The sequence below is a fragment of the Rhinolophus sinicus genome, linkage group LG10 (genome assembly GCF_036562045.2).
Source record: "Rhinolophus sinicus isolate RSC01 linkage group LG10, ASM3656204v1, whole genome shotgun sequence".
Taxonomy (NCBI): Eukaryota; Metazoa; Chordata; class Mammalia; order Chiroptera; family Rhinolophidae; genus Rhinolophus; species Rhinolophus sinicus.
In genome coordinates this window covers 39,231,946-39,250,639 of record NC_133759.1, presented here as the reverse complement: position 1 = coordinate 39,250,639, position 18,694 = coordinate 39,231,946, and the positions used below count along the sequence as shown (strand labels likewise).

At 34.9% G+C, this 18,694-nt stretch overlaps 1 protein-coding gene across 3 annotated transcripts in view; it reads right to left on the bottom strand.

Moving 5' to 3' along the window:
- Window positions 1-18,694, bottom strand: part of RASA2 (RAS p21 protein activator 2) — a 102,399-nt gene that overhangs the window by 43,659 nt on the left and 40,046 nt on the right. For all 3 annotated transcript variants that reach the window (XM_074312934.1, XM_074312935.1, XM_074312936.1), the window contains exons 5-6: window positions 12,104-12,180; window positions 920-1,003 (exon numbers count right to left, since the gene is read on the bottom strand). In XM_074312934.1, the coding sequence (XP_074169035.1) occupies window positions 920-1,003; window positions 12,104-12,180 (161 nt within the window). The remainder of the gene's footprint in view (window positions 1-919; window positions 1,004-12,103; window positions 12,181-18,694) is intronic.

The following is an 18,694-nucleotide window of genomic DNA, read 5'->3' as shown; positions in this document are numbered from 1 at the left end:
CTAAATCCCTCTGATAGCATGAATGTTACAGGATCGGGTATCTCTTTTTAAATTTAAAACCATCTGTAATAATAATAGCATTATTATTGAGCACCCAGTAAGTACCGGGCATGGTGATAGGATTTTACATACATATATACAAATACATTTTTCAAAGTGACTTACTGGTGATTTTCTAAGAAATAAGAATATCTAGAGAGCTTAAGGTTGGTGAAAAGGTGCATGTTTGTGAGTGTATGTTGTGTTTGTGTAGAAGGAATGCTGTGCTCTTTATTTCCTGATTCTAAATCTTGACGATGTAGGCAAATTTCAGACTAGTGAGGCTCTGGAAGAAACCATAATGAAATGATAAAATATAAAACAGTACAATGTGCTGTAGGTTTTTCCATAGATTATCCTGAGTAATTTAAATCCATGAGATGGCTCACTTCACCATGTTCTGGTACTTCAGCAGTTTGTCTACAGCTTAGAATTCTCTCTGTAGGGCACAGATGCCATAAACAGAAAAGCCACTTTTTTGTCCTGAGATGCTTTCCAGATAAAAGTGTGGAAATTGCCTTATTTTGCTATTAAAACAGGATTTTACCTGCATAAAATCTAGGACATTTGCAAGTAGGAAAACCGATGATGAATGAAAATCCAGTTTATAAGTACATTTTAAAAAAATACTATAAAATTGATGCTGTTCCCCACGGCCTAAGAGTCTGGCGGATTTGAAATGGCACCTACTTTCTTTCTATAAAAACAGGACTTGGTGTTTGCAAGTGTGTAACAGAATTCTAAAGACTTTTTTCATTCAAAGCACTCATTACTTTTGTCATAAATAGCTATTTAGCATTTGATCTTAGAACCTTAATTCTGTAATTCTTACATAAAACTTCAAAACTTAAAAATCTAATAATAATTCAATAAACATTACCTAGAAGGGCCCACTAGAGAAACTGTTGCATACGGGTCACAGCTTTGTCCATTTATGAGAGGCAACCCATGGCATGCCTTGATGCTAAGAATAAAAAAAGTTAACATATGATATTCAAGTTAAACAGCGTAAAACATTACCTTTAAATACAAATTAATACATTCAAAGAGTTAAAACTGCTTTCCATATGTCTGCAGTTGTATGCTTATCTACCACCTACCCCAAATACATTTATGTATGCATTTATTTACTTACGCTGTATTTCCAAAATAGGACTAAACTAGAATGCCACAACCAGTACTGACACTACCAAATAACATGTAGCACACACCCCCCTACTAAACACTATATCCAACAAGGTACATTTTGTGGTTTGACAGCACACTAAAACTGCTGTGGCTTCTAAAAATGAAAAGAAATAGGTGTGAACCTTAAACGAGAAACTACAAAACCAAGCCAGATCTAGAGCATCATGTCCTCTGCTAAAGCATGAATGAGAAACAAGGAAACCGTGGTTTCCACTTAAAATCTGATTCATATACAGAGGGCAAGCCTCACATAATTCTGTAGCCTTTTTTCTGATTCTTAGTAACAGCTCCTGCATCATTCTATAGAAAATGTTTATGACCATAAAAACCAAGGCATTTAATCCACTCCATGAGTAATAGTCATTGATATTTACAGAGAACACAGAATTTGACTTAATGATCTACTCTTCAAAACTTCTCACTAAATACGTCATGAATTTAGTTTAACATCAAAGGGTCTGCATTTCCTAATAACTAAGAGAAACTTTTGAGTGTTGCTGAAAAGTATTCTTTGTTGAAAGATATGGGCTACTGAGTAATATCCTTATTTCTCCCCACAACCCCACAGGTCATATATGTGGGTGAAGTGCACACAGTGTATTGTTGAGTAAAGAAAGAAATGGTAATATGATTCATTTCCATTAAATTGGGCATCAAAAATCAAATAAAAAAAATGAAACTAACCAAAGAAAGCACAGGCCAAGATAATATTCTGGTTATTAATGTTAGGCTTAGGCACAGTCAAACTTTCCCACTGTACATACTGTGTGAAACTTACACTTCTCAGGCTAAACCTCAAAATGATACCTGATTTTTATATAGCATTTGCAGTTTACTATGTATTTTCACAAACTGCATCTAATTCTCACAACTGCCTCTCAGCAGAGTATCAAAGAGTATCATCGTGCCATTTTAAAGAAGAAACTAAAGCTCAAAAGGGTTATGTGAAAGTAACAAATTAAGGATAATGAAGTAATACAAAATGTGTAAGAAGTGAACCAAGACTCAGCTTCTACTTTCTTAACCATTTCTAAAGTCTAGCCTTCTTCATTCCTCCTGTGCCTGGAATATACTGTATTACTCTTCTTGTAAGACCAGATTTATCTCATGTAAACACTCATTATGATCACTTTCACTTTTTTTAAAAATAATTTATACTTTTTTTTTTAGTTTCAGGTGTACAAAACAGATGATCACTCTTAATTACAGAAATTTACTATAACTTTATGAGGTATAAAAAACAAGAAAAACATAGTTCAGTACACAAAAGACTTCTATGAGAATACTCACAAACCAAAACAATGATACCTGTAAGCCAAAAGTATGAGACTATAAAAATCATCAGAAATACTCAATTTTTAAATGTAAGAGTTTAAAAATTGAGTTTTCTGAAAAACTTAATATTATAAATACAGATTATTTTATTTGCTACATATATTACAAAATATTGTATTTCATAAATTAGAAATATCCTATTTCTAATTACCCAGGATACAACTATTCTTCTAATTGGTAAGCCAAGCAATTTCATATCATAAACCAGAGATGAGAAGAAAATGGTTAAAATAACCACAGTATATGAAATATCTTACATCTTGTTTATATATCCCATATAAAAGCATTTGATATTTATACATACTTTAGAAATTACAAAGGAAATAAATTTATTCCAAACTTGTTTATAATACAAAGTGATCTGGATCTTTTCTTTGGATTTTTTTTTTTAAACTAAAAGACAAATGTTAATTTCTACATGTAGCTAAGATAGAGTAACAGGGAATGGAGTTACCCTCCCACCTGAAAAAAACTAAAAAACTAAAAAAAAAGAAGAAAATCAGCACCACAGGATAGTCATCTCTCATGGCAGAAGAAACAAGCTGAGCCCTCCGACTGTCCCACCTCACTGCTATACAGTTTCCCTGAGAAGAAGAGAGAACTGTCAGCTGGGGAAGGCCAAAGTGACTCGAGTTCCAAGGGCAGAGGACTGGAGGAAAGAAAGCTGCTCACAGAGAAAGAAACCTCCAGAGAACTACAAGAATCCCCCCTGGAGTCTTCAGCTGAGTGTTGATAAACATACATGCCAGAAAACTACCTGAAGCTAGGAAAGAATCATTTGAAAAGAGTAAAGGGAACAATTCCTGAAGCCCACAAATGGCTAGCATGAGGTCTCACTGGCTACAAAAAAACCTAGTAATTCATGGGTGCTATCTCAGTAATGGGAAAGTATAACCTATAGACTACAGGCCAACTCTTGTTTTATCTAACAAAGCTTAAAAGCAAGGAGAAAAAGAAACTGTTTTGAAGTAACTTAACTGAGTCCTTAAGTATATTCATGGGAATACAAAAATATCCAGCAACTTCGTAATGTCTAGCATTCAACAGAAAATAAGCAGAAACACAAGGAATCAAGAAAATATGACACACAATGAAAACAAATTAATAGTAACAGGTAGTGTTGTAACTTCTCTCTCTCTCTCTTTTTAAACACCACAATTTATTATTTTACAGTTTTGTAGTGCAGAAGTCTAACATAGATCTCACTGAGCTAAAATCAAGGTGTTGAGAGGGCTGCTTTCCATTCTGGAAGCTCTAGAACAGAATCTCTTTCCGTGCTTTTTCTAGCATCTAGAAGCCCCCTTCCTCCATCTTCACAGCCAGCAATGTTACTTGTGCCCTTCTCCCATACTCACATTTTCCCTCTAACTCTCCTCTTCTGCCTTCCTCTTCCACTTTTAAGAGTCCCTATGGTTACATTTGAGCCACCTGGGTAACTTGTGTCTCTTGCTTACTCGCTCTCACTCTATCTCTGCTTCTCTAGTATAAAAATCAGTGCCTGGACCTCCTGTCACCCTGTACCTATCTCATTTTTCTGGTTGTCTCTTCAAATTTCTTGACTTCCCTTTCACTCTGCGCCCTACTGAAACCTAGTTCTTTTCTCCATTCAGCATCCTATGGCAACTCTCCTCATTAAGGTCCTCATTATGCTATCCATACTTTTCAGAGCTCTTCTTATTAGACTTCTCGCTGCATACAATACTTCTGACTACTCTTTCTTTGAAACCCTTTTCTCTCTTGGTTTCCGTGGCCCCTACTCCTAATTTTCTTCATATCATCTATTGGTCTCCTTCATGTTTTCCTCACCTACTAGTCTACCTCTTCTGCTGGACCCATTCTCAGTCAACTGCTCTCTTTACACTATAATAACCTTCCTCTAAGCCTACTTCTATCTATTTATCCTTATGGCCACAACTACCGTTAACTTTACATTTCTATATGAGACCTCACCACAGAGTTTTAGATTTTTATACCGAAATGCCTGATGGAAATCCCCAACTAAATAAATGTTCAGGAGCAGCTAAAACTGAACTCATTACCAGTTAATTAAAGCAACTCCTCCAGCATTTTTTCTTTGTTGCAAACACCACCATCCACCCAGTAATACAATCTAGAAATCTAGAAACCACACTTAAATTCCTTTTTCTTCTTCACTTTCTGTATCTAATCAATCAGTAAGTTTTAGTGATTCTACACTTTAAATATTCCTTCATCAGTCTTCTTTTCTCATATCTACAACTACTGTTCTGGTGTAGAATCTATCATTTCTCACTTGATCACCCTAAAAACCTTCAAATTCACCTCCCAGTTTCTATACTTCACTGCTGTTACAGATCTGATCTTTCTAAAATGAAAATCTGTCCATGTTACTCTGTTGTCTAAAACCTTCCAATAGTTCCATAAGCTCATATAAGTTTCACAAGTTCATACGGTACAGAAGAGCCTCCAAGATCTAGCTCCTGACTATTTCATCAATTTTGACCAATCTTTGACTCAAGCTTCATATACTAAGTAACGTTAAACGGCTTTTCTCCCTCTCTCTCTCTCACCATGCTATTTCTTGCCTCCATACTTTTGTCTATATTATTCTTTCCTTCTGGGAAATAAAAAATCTCACTTTTTCTAGGCTAGCTACTTTCTATTCATCCTTTAAGAAGACAAACCTTCTTTCTTCATTTAGTTGTTTCAAAGATTTACTTAGTGCTTATTGTCAGGCACTGGGGTGACGAGGTGAATAAGACAAACATGGTCCCTGCCCTCATGGAGCTTAGAGTCCACTTAAAGAAACAGACAACAAGCAATAAAGAAGAAAATAATTGCAAATCGTGTTAAGTGCTATGAAGGACAAAGAACAGGTGCCCTATTTTAGAGTAAGTCATATTTAAGCTGAAACTTTAAGGCTGAGAAGGAACTAGCTAGAAGTAGAATGGGCATGAGGGTATTCCAAGCAAAAGGAAGAGTGGATGTAGAGCTCTGAACTGCAAGTGTGTCACATTTGAGGAATTGAGAGGAAGTGAGAGAAGGCCAGCAAGAATATGGACGAGGGGAAGCATGCCACACGATTAAATCAAAGAGACAGGCAGGGTCAGAACACTGGATCTCGCGGTGCAAGATAAGGGGCTGGACTTTATTCTAACTGTAATGGGAACTCAGTAAGTGTTTGAGCACTTACTGAGTGAACATGATCTAATTTATGTTTTAAAAGATTACTCTGGGCGGCTATCACGAGAACGGATTGCAGACTCGAAGACCAGCTAAGAGACTATTGAAACAGACAAGGTAAGAAATGGTTGGTTTGAATAAGAACATGCCACTAGACATTACTAAAAATTAAAAAATTCAAGAAATATGGTACAGAATCAATAAGAAATGAATCCAGCATGTGGGGACAGTGAGGAGAAAAGATTTTAAGTGACTCCTAGAATTATGGCTTGAGCAGTTAGGTGAAGAACGGTACCACTTGCTAAGGCTGTGGTGAGGAGCTGGAGAGATGTAAGAATCAACACGGCAGTTTTAAATGTGTTCAATTTGTGATGTTGTTAGATATCAAAGTAGAGTTGCCAAAAAGACAGATGGACATATGAGTTTGGAGCTCAGAAAAAAGACCTGGGTAGAATGAACAAGATACAGACAAACTTTTTTAAATTCTTATTTTGAAATAATTTCTGACTTATAAAAAGTAGGAAAAATAATATATAAAGTTCCTGTATACACATCACCCAATGTTAACATTTGTGTAACCAGAGTAGATTTATAGAAAGAGGAAACTAGCATTGATACAATGTTAGTTAATAATATTAACTATTCTATAGACCTTACTCAAATTTCACCAATGTCCTTTTTCTGGTCCAGGACGCAATATAAGATCTCACATTGCATTTAGTTGTCATGTCTTCTTAGTCTCCTCCATCTTAAAATAGTTCCTTAGTTTCCTTCTTTGTCCCATCATCTTGCCAGTACTAGCCAGTTCTTTCGCAGACTATTCCTTAATTTTAATTTATCTGATGTTTGCTCGTGATTAGATTAAGGTTATGCACCTTGGTGTCTTTCTCAATGCATCATACAAGGGGGTACTGGATGCTTCATTACAGGTAATATTAACTTTGATCACTCAGTTAAGGTGGTATCTATCAGACATCTATGGGGAGAGTCTTTGAGACTATGCAAATATGCTGCTGTCATCATACTTATGTCCACTTATTTAGCATCTATAGATGATTTGTACCTGCACTAATTATTTTTGTAGTGATGGCCAATGATGATTTTCTATTTCCATTATTTGTCTTACTTCATTAATTAGTTTGTTTATATCAGCATTGACTTGTGTATATTTATTTATAGGCTTTTTTTTTAAATAGTCAAAAAGGACTTCATTTAATTAGTGATATGTAGACTTTTGCATAGAAAAAAGGTTACAAACTCATTTTGTTTAATATTCTATAGGTTTTAATCCACCATTATCTTTATTGTGATGTTCAAATTGTCCCAGATTTCGTTATCTGGAGCTCCTTCAAGTTGGTTTCAATGTCCTTTCTACATGCCCTGATTATTTTTTAAAACTTATGAATTATTTATTTCTGAAATTTTCTATTTAATATTTTTGGACTGTGGTTGACTGTGGGTAACCAAAACCACAGAAAGTGAAAATGCTGATGGGGGGCAGGGGACTACTGTACTTTATATATCCCAGACTGAGGAGCAGAGAAGCTGTCAACCTGGAAACACCAATGGGCATAGACAGAAAAAATGCCCTAAGAAAAATCCAGCTCTCTATAGCCAAAGGACAAGGAACGGGGCAGTTTACCAAGACAAAAACCGTTTTTACATAATAACCACCTACTCCAAACAAACACCATGAAAACACCACGGCTCCACCCTTACCCCATCAACAAAAGGCCAAATGTTGAGGGGGAGAACCTAGACTTCCATCTTTGACAGGCTGTAATGAGCTCCTTCCCCCCCATGGTGTCAGTAGGGACCACTGGCTTTCCATTCCCACTAAGAGAAACAAGGCATCCTCCCCCTCCATGGCAGGGCAGTGACAGAGAAGGTGGAGTGGAAAGGCAAGGCTCTCCCCACTTCCTGTGGGTAACTAACTCCTCCCCACCCTGGTGTCAGTGGAGGCCACATGGGGCAGTAACGAGGCAGTCCACCCATCCCGGTCAGCGCGTCACAGGAGAGGACTAATGGGAACCTGAACTACCACTCCATTCAGCAGTAACAAGGAATGCTTCTCACTCTTCCCCAGGGGTATGAACAGAGGTTAAGTCAGGAACCTCGACTTCTAACCTGATAGTAATGAGTAGGCACTCCTCTTCTCCCACCAGGAGAGTGTCAGAGGAGTTTGGCTAAAGCAGAAGATTTAAATGAGATCTAGAGTCTCACAACACAATACCAAAAACGTCCAGGACAGAACTGAAAACCACTCATCATACCAGAAAACCAGATAATCTTCAATTTCAATGAGAAAAGACAATTAGCAGATGCCAACATTAAGATAACATGACCGTCAGAATTATCTGGCAAGGATGGGAAAGCAGCCACCATAAAAACGATTCAATGAGCAATTATGAACATGTTTGAAAAAAATGAAAAAAAAAAAGGAAAGTTTCAGCAAAAAAAAAAAAAAAGAAAAAGAAAATCACACACACACATATTCTCACCAAGGAAATAAAAGATATAAGGTACAGGAACCAAATGGAAATTGTAGAACTTAGAAATAACCAAAATAAAAAACTTAATAAATGGGATCAACAGCAGAATGAGGAAGATAGAGGAAAGACTCAGTGAGCTTAAAGACAGAATGATAGAAATTACCCAAAATGAACAACAGAGAGAAAATAGACTGCGAGGTGGGGGTAGGCAGAGCCTCAAGAACCTACAGGACTCTAACAGATGCTCTAACATTCATGCCATTGAGGTCTCAAAAGGAGAAGAGAAAAATGGCAGGGTTGATAAAAGTACTAAAAGAAATAATGGCCGAAAATTCCCCAAATTTGGCAGAAGACCTATTTATATATCCAAGAGACTGAGTGAAAACCAAACAGGATAAACCAAAAGAAATCTATGTCAAGATATGTCATAGTCAAACTAAAACACATTGAAAATAAAAATGAAGGAAAAATCTTGAAAGTAGCTAGAGAGAAACAGCACATTATCTGCCTAGGAAAAACAATTTGAATGACAGTAGATTTCTCATCAAAAACCATGGGGGCCAGAAGGAAGTGGTACATGTTTTTATGTGGAAAAAAAGAAATGAACTGTCAACCAAGAATTCTATATTCAGTGAAAAGATCCTTCAGATATAAAGAAAAAATTCAAGACATTCTCAGACGAAGGAAAATAAAGAAAATATGTCACCAGTAGACCTACTCTAAAAGAATTAAGAGGAAATTTTCTAAACATAAAGATAGTGATTAAGAAGGAATCTTGAAACAACAGGAAGGAAAAAAGAGTACGGAAGGAGCAAAAATATGGGTAACTACAATTTTCTAACGTTTCCTAATTGTGTTAAAGGGCTAAAGCAAAAATTATAACACTGTTTGATGTGGTTCTCAATGTATATAGAAGAAACATTTAAGACAATTATATTACAAATGGTGAATGGTAAAGGGGTTAGGAGGAAGATTTCTACATTTTATTCTAACTAGTAAAATGTCAATACCAGTAGACTACGATGTGATAGATGTATGATGTAATACCTAAAGCAACCACTAAAAAAAAAGTATACAAAGATATACACTAGAGATTAAAAACCACTATAGATAAGTCAAAATGGAATTCTAAAAAATGTTCAAGTAACTCACAAAAAAACAGCACAGAAAATGAAGGGAACAGAAAACAAAACAAAAATGACAGATTTAAGCCTAACATATCAATAATTATAATACATCAAAAGTAAATGTATAAATTCACTAAATAAAAGAGATTGGCAGAGAACATTCAAAAAGTGACCCAACTACATTCTATCCACAAGAAACACACACAATTGGATGGATCTGATTGAAAAAGCCAATCTCAGAAGGTCATGTACCATAAGATTTTATTTACGAAACATTCTTGAAATGACACAATTATAGATACGGATTAGATGTTGCTGAAAGTTAGGGATGGTGGTGGGGGAAGGAGTGGGTGTGACTATAAAGAGATCTTTATGGTGATAGAATAGTTCTGTATCTTGATTGTGGTGCTGGTTACACAAATCTACACATGCGATGAAATGATATGTAATACTTGTATACTATACAAGGTCAATTTCCTGGTTTCTATATTGCATTACAATTATGTAAGATGTAATCACTGAGGGAAACTGAGTGCAGGACCTCTCTGTACTTTACAATTTCCTGTAAATCTGATTATCTTGAAAGAAAAAAAAAAAAATCAAACTTTGAAAGTTCAAATCCACTCTACTACTCCCTGTATGAACCTGGGCTTATTTAACCAATCTGTGCATCATTTTGTCATCTGTAAAATGAGGATGACAGTATCTACCAAGTTAGGATGAGAAAAAAATGAAATAATACCTAAAAAAGGATAAACTATTGATATATGCAACAATGTAGATGAATCTCAAAAGCATTATGCTAAGCTAAATAAGCCAGACACAAAAGACTATATATTATATGAATCTGTTCATATGACATTTTGGAAAAGGCAAAATTACAGGGACAGAAATCAGATGATGGTTGCCTGGAGGTAGGTATAGAAAGCAGGGATTGAACATATTTTTGAGTAATGCCATTTGGTATAGTTTTGACTTTTGAAGTCATGCGAATATTCTACATATTCAAAAAATAGAAGTAAATCAACAAGGATGGGGGGAAACAACATTAAACTAAATGCAAACAAACCAACCCAACCCAACTAATTGTATTTCACATGTACAGCACAACCAAACTAAGCAGAGGAAGGGAGCAGTGGAAGAGGGACTAATCCAAATACTTTCAGTATATGCTCGCAGTCTAGGGGGAAAAACCTGTAAAGAAATCTTGAATTGTTTTTAGTAGGTAAATCCAAATTGAAAAAATAAGTGGTCTGAAAAAAAAAAAAAATAACTGGTCTGTATTCTTTAAAAAATCTTAATACCATGAAAGACAAAGAAAAGCTAAAAATGATTACAAGTTAAGTAGATTAAAGAGACATGACAGCTAAATGTAATATATGATCTTGGACTGGATCTTGGAGAGGAAAAAAAGTCTAAAGGACATTACTGGGACAGTTGACAAAACTGAAATATAACTGTAGATTAAAGTATTGAATAACTATAGATTATACTTTTATTGTAACTGTTAAATTTCCTGAGTTTGATAACTCTGCTACAGTTATTTAAGAGAATACGTTTATTCTTAGGAAATACACATTGATATATTAAGGATCATGATATATGTAACCTTCTTTAAGAGATCAGAAAAAATTAACCAAGTAAATTACATACAATATTTAATATATAAATACATAAATATAAATTTATACATATTTATATAGAGAGCAGATGCCTTAAAGGAGCTGGGGTGCTCATAATTAAAAGAATAAATTATAGACAGGGAGAGAACGCCACTGAAGATGGAGGCAGAGATTGGAGTGATGTGTCAAAAAGCCAAGGAATTGCCAAGGATTTCTGGCAACTACCAGAAGCTAGAAGAGGGGTCTGAGAGAGATTTTGTCTCAGAGACTCCAGAAGGAACAAACCCTGCCTAACACCTTGGTTTTGGACTTCTAGACTCAAGAACGGTGAAAAAATAAATTTTTGTTGTTTTAAACCAAAAAAAAGATAGAAAGAAAGAGAGAGAAAGGAAGGAAGGAAGAAAGAGAGAGAGAAAGAATAAATTATAGCTTGGAGCAGCAATAGTAGAGTAACATTTATCCTACTCCCTGGCTCTAAGGTATCTGGGTATGGTGGAAAATACGGCCTCTGACTGAAAAGACAGTAGAGCAAACAGTATCTCAGGAGATATTCAGCTATCAGTTAAGACAGAGATAGAAAAAACATTTAGAAGAGGAAGAATCTGGGTTAAGAAGGAAAAGGTAAAGGATTGGGTTGGATTCCCAGAACTGTTAGAAGATTAGAGTTTGGGTGATAAAAAAAAAGACTTGAGGGCAAAAAAGGAAAAAAGGAATTCAAATTAGGTAACAATACTGGTAATCTCAAGGTAGGCATTTAGATTTAGTCCCAGGGTCACTAATGCCCTGCTCTGTGTTGTCCTCGTTCCTAGAGGCCCTCCACTAGGAAGCCTTTCTGCCTCCCTCCTGCCAGGTAGTTAAGACACGCTTATCTGTGATCCATAACATCCTCTTGCCTATTCTATCATTTAACCCACATTCAATAATAAATATTGGTTGAATGAATTAATGACTCATCATAACCCGAACAGACTAAATAGGAGAAAATAAATTGGAAATCAACTTAATAAATGAATGGCACAGCAGTTTCATTTCTGAAAAAAGTTTCTGAAGTATTTAAAATAAGGAGTTGGCTTAAGATTCAAAAAATACAAAACGGAGAATTATTTCTAGTTAATTTTGGTAAAAGAAATATGCTTACTGTACAACAAGCTGCTGGCACACAGTTCCATTCTCTGTTATCAGTTCATTCAGTTTTAATTCAAGGTGAACTTTACCCTATAATGACAAAAAAAAAACCACACATTATAAACTGAGTAGTCTATTTTGTTGACAAACTATTAATTAAAGGTATATACTTTTTCAAATGGTACTCATAATATCTAGTTACACACTAACTAAAATATTAGTGATTCCTAGCACATGGCTTTGCCCACACTAAGTACTTGTTAAATGACTAATAACCAACAATGTAGATCAAAATCTGAAAGATAAGCACCAAATGCTTATATCAAACATGGTATTCAAATCTAAGAATTTTATGCCCAGTTCAACAAATATTTATGTATCTCAATTATCAAGAATTACAAATAAAGATAACACTATTGTCTTATAAAACTTTGAAATAAAAGCAAATTATAAAATGTAGAATGCTTTTTCCAGGAAAGACAAACCATCAATAAGGACGGAGGCAGTATCATTAAAAGAGAAATTATATAATTCTAAAACAATAAAACTAAGTTAAAGCTAGTAAGACAATCTGTCAACACTTCTCTTAACAAAGATTTATGGATTTTAGGAGGCAGTGTGGGAGTGGGTAGGAATCCATATATACATAACACACAGTCACTGCTTATAAGAATCTCACAATCTAGTTGGGGAGACAATAAACAAAAGATAATATATGGCCAAGAGCTTTGATGAAAAAAAAAATGAGATACTGAAAACCAAGGGTTACTTTTTTAAATAGCCATTAATAATTAGATTTTTAAAAAATTCAGTAGAATAAATTTAAAGCAAACTATCAAGTTCTTAAGAAACAAAGGCTTAGGAACAATATAATCTAGTGCTTGCTATTTGTACTCTGCCACTGGTGGTGATGAGCAATTCTGAACTGGTTAAGAATCAGTGCTAGATTACCTCCACCCAGCTGACAAGACAAATTCCCACGGTGCCTAGTGGAAATTTCAGGGGTGTGATGTCTAGGGGCTGATGACATAAATAATTTCATCAGAGGTAAGCAAGTTTGTTATCTAGTCACTGTTCCTCCTTGGAACAACCTCTTCCCAACATTCTTTCACAGAAATCTAACCTGAATCAGCCTCACTATTTTACGGGGATTTGTTATACAAGAGTGAATCTGAGGTTCACTAACTACAAAGCTCAGGGTTAGAAAGATAGTTTAAGTGCTGAACAATAAATATTGACAGATCTCAACACAAAAGTCTACATAAGAAAGGTAAGCTCTAAAGAAAGGCATCAGTGGTAGTAAAATTAGCAGTTCGGTGGAGTTAGAACTACATTAAGCAAATCTTCCACTAAAAATCTAAGCACAAAGATTTATAAAATCATATGTAATTTATAAAATAGGTCTTTTGTTTTAGTCCTGCATTTAATACTCACAACTCCTTCTATTCAAGAGTGACCCTGAAGAGGTCCATCTGTAGTAATTTGTATTATTACTCAATTAGAGTTTTGAGTCATGTTTGCTGTCACACCGGCATGTGTATCACTTAGCTAATGAGTGAGCCTAGCCAAACTGCACCAACATTTGCATCTCAAGGCAGTTTTACTATTTAATGTATATGCATTTTTATGATAGAAATTGTATGCTCCCAACTGTCTCTCAGGAAATATCTAGAATCTACTGGAAGACAATTTAAGATCCATTAAAACAGAGTAGAGAAAAAGTATAATAACTTCATTCACAACTAGAAATCATAGTACTGTATCAAGTGAAGCCTAGAAATAAAAAGATAATTAATGGGATTCTACCAGGAATTATTATCACTGAGTCAGAGCCTACTGAATATGTTCATTACCACCACTGGCTGTTAAACACAACAACCCTTTGGGATGAGTTAACAATAACATAATTGTATATTAACCTGGTCAAGAAAAGAGTGGGGGCAAAACAGGTAAACACACAGGATGCATACTATTAGTGTAGCACACTAAAATTAAAAAGCATTATGAGTTAAATTAAGGAAATTATAATTTTTAAACTGTAAAATATTACCTCATTGTATACTTTAACATGGAAATGTTACTTAGTAAAAGAAACCAGTTACAAAATAGGGTGTATAATATAATGCTAATTTGTAAAAATAAAATATACTATATATTACTACATAAAATTACTACAAGGCCATCTACTAAAACATTGTTAGAACTTACCTTTGATTGGTAAAGTTTCAAATTTTTTCTTTTGCTCATCTAAATTTTTTTGGTTTCTACTACTAGTGTGTGTTATTTTTTAGTAAAGAAAAGTGAACAAAAAGTTAAAAATTATGTGAAGCTACTTTTAAGGGTCAGAAACCTAAATCTGTGTACATTTTAGAAAAATTATTTAGCATTCCTTACTACAGTCACACAAAAGTTTGGTGTTACTTACATCTGTCATCATTTTGTAGATTTGGATTGCAGCAAAACAATTTGTTTGTTTTCTTGACAGGGCAGTTATGAGTTCAGCAAAACATTTCCTAGTCTCCCTTGAAGCCAGGGATAGTGGCTAAGGATAGCCATATTATGATACAGTTCTGGCCAATGAGATGTAAAACAGAAGTTGCTGGTAAGGCATCCGAAGAAGCTTGTTGAATGGGATTTCCTAACTTCAGCAGTGGCCGGAGAGGCTACTCAGCTTAATCAAAGCTTTCCACAGTCTCCTGGTACTGGGCAGATAAAAACTGGAGACCAGGGCCCACCAAGATAGAGTGGCCCTGGTAAACACCCAGGCTTTCTGTTGAAACCTCTGAACTATTATGCCTGAGGAGTAACAATGAACAACATAGACCAGTCCTGCCTTACAGAGACTGAAACTTAGCCTGGAATCAGCCAAATCCCTAACTGGATTAAGGTAAACTGCCTCTAACCTACACATATGCCAAAAGCAAAAGTAAATCTCTGGAGGAAGAAAAAGAAAAGTATCACTCAGCGTTTCAAATTATCTCTAAAATATTTTATATTTCAATGTCCAGCATTCCATCAAAAATTACTAAGCATGCCAGAAGACAAGACAAACACCAAAAACAAAAATAAAAAACTGACAAAAAAGATGCCGATTTATAGGTGATGCAGATATTGTAGTTGACTGACAGAGGTTAAAATAGCTGTTTTAAAAAAACTTTAAGACAGAAAACAAAACGGAAAAAACCTAGCAAATAAGTGGAAAGTATAAAATGTTATCAAATGAAAAATTTAGAATTAAGCAATAAGAAGACCAAAATGAGGATGTATTTCATAGTAGATTAGCCACAGCTAAAAAGAGGATTGGTGAAATGGGAGGCATATTAATCAACATAAAATATCCACAAATGAACTATGGGAGGGAGAGAGAATAAGAGACAGAGCAAAATGGTCTATTATTCATGAAAGTGCAGTCCCAGGAAGAGAGGAGAAAGAATAGGGAAGGAAAAAAGAAAAAAAAAGATGAAGAGATAATTGCCTGGAATTTTCCAAAACTGAAGAATGACATCAAGGCAAAAATTCAAGAGCCCCCAGGAACAGCCAAGTAGGATAAAGAAAATCACACGTAGGCACAGCATAGTAAAACTGCTGAAAACAGAAGATAAAGAGAAAATCCTAAAAGCAACTAGAAAAAACAGAGACGTTACCTACAAAGAAGTAACTGCAAGACTCTAACAAGGAACTATGTTTGCTCACAAGCATGCAATATGATTTGGTCCACAACTATTTTCTTATCCAATATCCTAACGGAGATTCAATAACAAAATAGTATACCTTTTATATCTGTCACAAAACATTGGAAGATCAGTTATCTGGCAGTACAGTCTCTACTTTTAATTAAAAATAAACCAAATTTTTGGAATATATTCTATGTATTTCATAGCACTGATTAGGGTGGTATATGCAAATATAGCATATTAATTTGTATTAGTATATTTAGAACTTTATTCTGGTATTATTCTTGTACTGTCTGAAGCCTTAATATTTTATATGCTAACTTTATTTCAATTACTTTTACAAATATTTCACACAGATTGTGATTATTTTTATTTTATATTATGTTATTCTTGGTAACATACAGGATACGTAAATTTCTGCATACACTTGGGGAAATTCAGATGAATATAGGTACTTGAGCAAAACACAATGCATGCACTTAAAATCACAAGTCTAAACACTTTTTTTAGTTTTTAATCACAAAACACTAAATTTTAACAACTATTCCACACAAAAGAACACAGTACATTTCATCTGGTAAAAATTTTGCTTCTTATGAGGGGGTAAAAAAAATTCCAACTTCTAGATTTCTGACAGATGTTTTCATATATAGAAATTAAATCTGTAAATAATTTTGGACATAACTACCTGTCAGATGAAAAACAAAATAAAGGTTTTACTTACTATCTCTTATTTCTGTTTGGATAAATTTGTTTTTCTCCTTAAAGAAGTACTTATGATCTAGAAGGCTCATTCTTTTGCTATTTCATGTTTATAAATTTACAAATGATTTTTTAGAAATCAATCTACAATAAATTATATCTTTATATTCAATTATGTCTTCATTGGGCATGTAAAAAAAAACCTGATGTATGTATTATTAGCTATAATCAACACATTTCTTTTTTAATACTTGTTTAAACAGGGAGGGCAGAAGCCATGTTACAAAAGAAAAACTACAAAACAATCAATAACTTATGGCATGATCCAGAAATTCAAGATTAGCTTGTTGGTAAAGACTTATTAACTAAGTAATTACATTAAAAGGATGCAATTGACAGTACATCTGGATTTACTGCTTGTACAAGTTGTGTGAGACAAACACCCATATTAATGAGAGCACCAGCTTCTCCATGTGGGAGATTTGGTTTAATCAGTCTTATGTGAAGGCACGCTCTTTATCATAGCACCTAATAAATAAAGGAAAAACCTTTCCAGGACCAAATAGCTAACAGCATGGCTGCAGATCACCAAAGCGAAAAGAGAATTTATAGGAAGAGGCACCAACACAATCCATATTAACTTCATTTACATGGCAAAGAATGTGGAGGAGTAACACCAAGTGAAGTAGGATGATACAGGACCAGAAATTAAAAGAATGCTTCAAAAAGGAGAGAGTGGTCAACAATATCAAAAGCTGCTGAAAATCACTTAAGAAAAGGACTAAAATATGCCCACTAGACTTGGCAGTGACACAATGTCATGGGGAGTCATAGTGAGAGCCGTCTGTGCTCTCTCTCTGACCCTCTGTGGCGTCTGAAGGCAGATTAGAATGGACAGACAATAGTCCAATCCAGAAGGAAAAACTGCAAAAGTGTAGAAAATGCATTCATGAAATATCAATATCTTGAATGTTTGAAAAGAAAACTGAAAATAACTAACGTTAAAAAAAATAATAAAGCACCTGGGAAACAAGTCCAGGTAAGAGATTAGAGTTCTTGGCAATTTTTCAACTGTTTTGGTATAAATCCCATCTTACTACTATAGGGATCTTTTCATTTGAGGGCTAAATTATGTTTTCGCATGTTACTGAAACTGAAGGGAATCCTACATATTGAAGTCCTCAATTCACAGATGAAGATCCTCAGACAACTATAGATAGGTCAGCAACTATTTTGGAAACAAATGCCAATTAGTGGTCGAGCTAGGAAATCAAACATTTTCCCTTCTCAAGTACAGAGATCAATCATTTCCTCTACTCAAATCCTGTTCTTAAGGGACATGCCTACCCAAAGCCCCAAAACAGACTTCTCTATAGTGACTTTTCCCCCAATAACATCAAATTAGACTGCAGTGGACATCTGACCCAAGTTTGGCCAAATTCTCTCTCTAAATTGTGGCAGAGCACTGAATCAGATCTTAGAGAGTGAGGGGACTGTCTGGCCATGTAGACTCAAAGGCTGACATGGCCTTCTTTTTCAGCTATCAACAAGAGATTAGAGTGGATTTACAGAGAGACGCAGAAGGGAGAGACACGTAGTCTCATCAGACATAGAAAAAGAACGTAACAGCATCTCATCACTAAATTGTATTGTTTCCTTTCCCTTGCATTTTGCAAAGTGAGTAGTTATTAAAATGAGAAGGACAGATTGAGAGAAAACATTAAGTAGTCACTTTACAAAATGAAAAGGAAATAAAAAAATACTACTTAACCAGTGAGCACTTACAGTCAGTAAGTTCAGTGAACATACAGGTAGGGAGAAATGAATCAGTGGGTCTCAGTTCCCACGTGCCTCTTGCAGGATTTACTGCTTACTGAGTGGAAGTTTAAAGATACAGTATATATTTTAATTTCACGATGGCCCCAAATGCAAGATTTTATGTAGAGGTCAACCAACTACCCAATATTTTAGTGTACTTTATGAGAAATTTAAAACTCTTCAAAAATGATTTTGACTAGACTTATTATTGTAAGACCCTGACCACAACTTCAGATGCAGCGTCCCTGTAAATGTCTGACAACTTTCTAGCTCTTACTGGCCAAATTGAAGTTCCTGTAATTATACTCCAAGAAGTTCCTTAGGAACTTTCTAATGCCCCTTGCTTTTTCTTTGAGCTTATTTGAGTAGGCTTCTGTTCCTTATACTCAGATGGTCCCTAAGAGATCCTC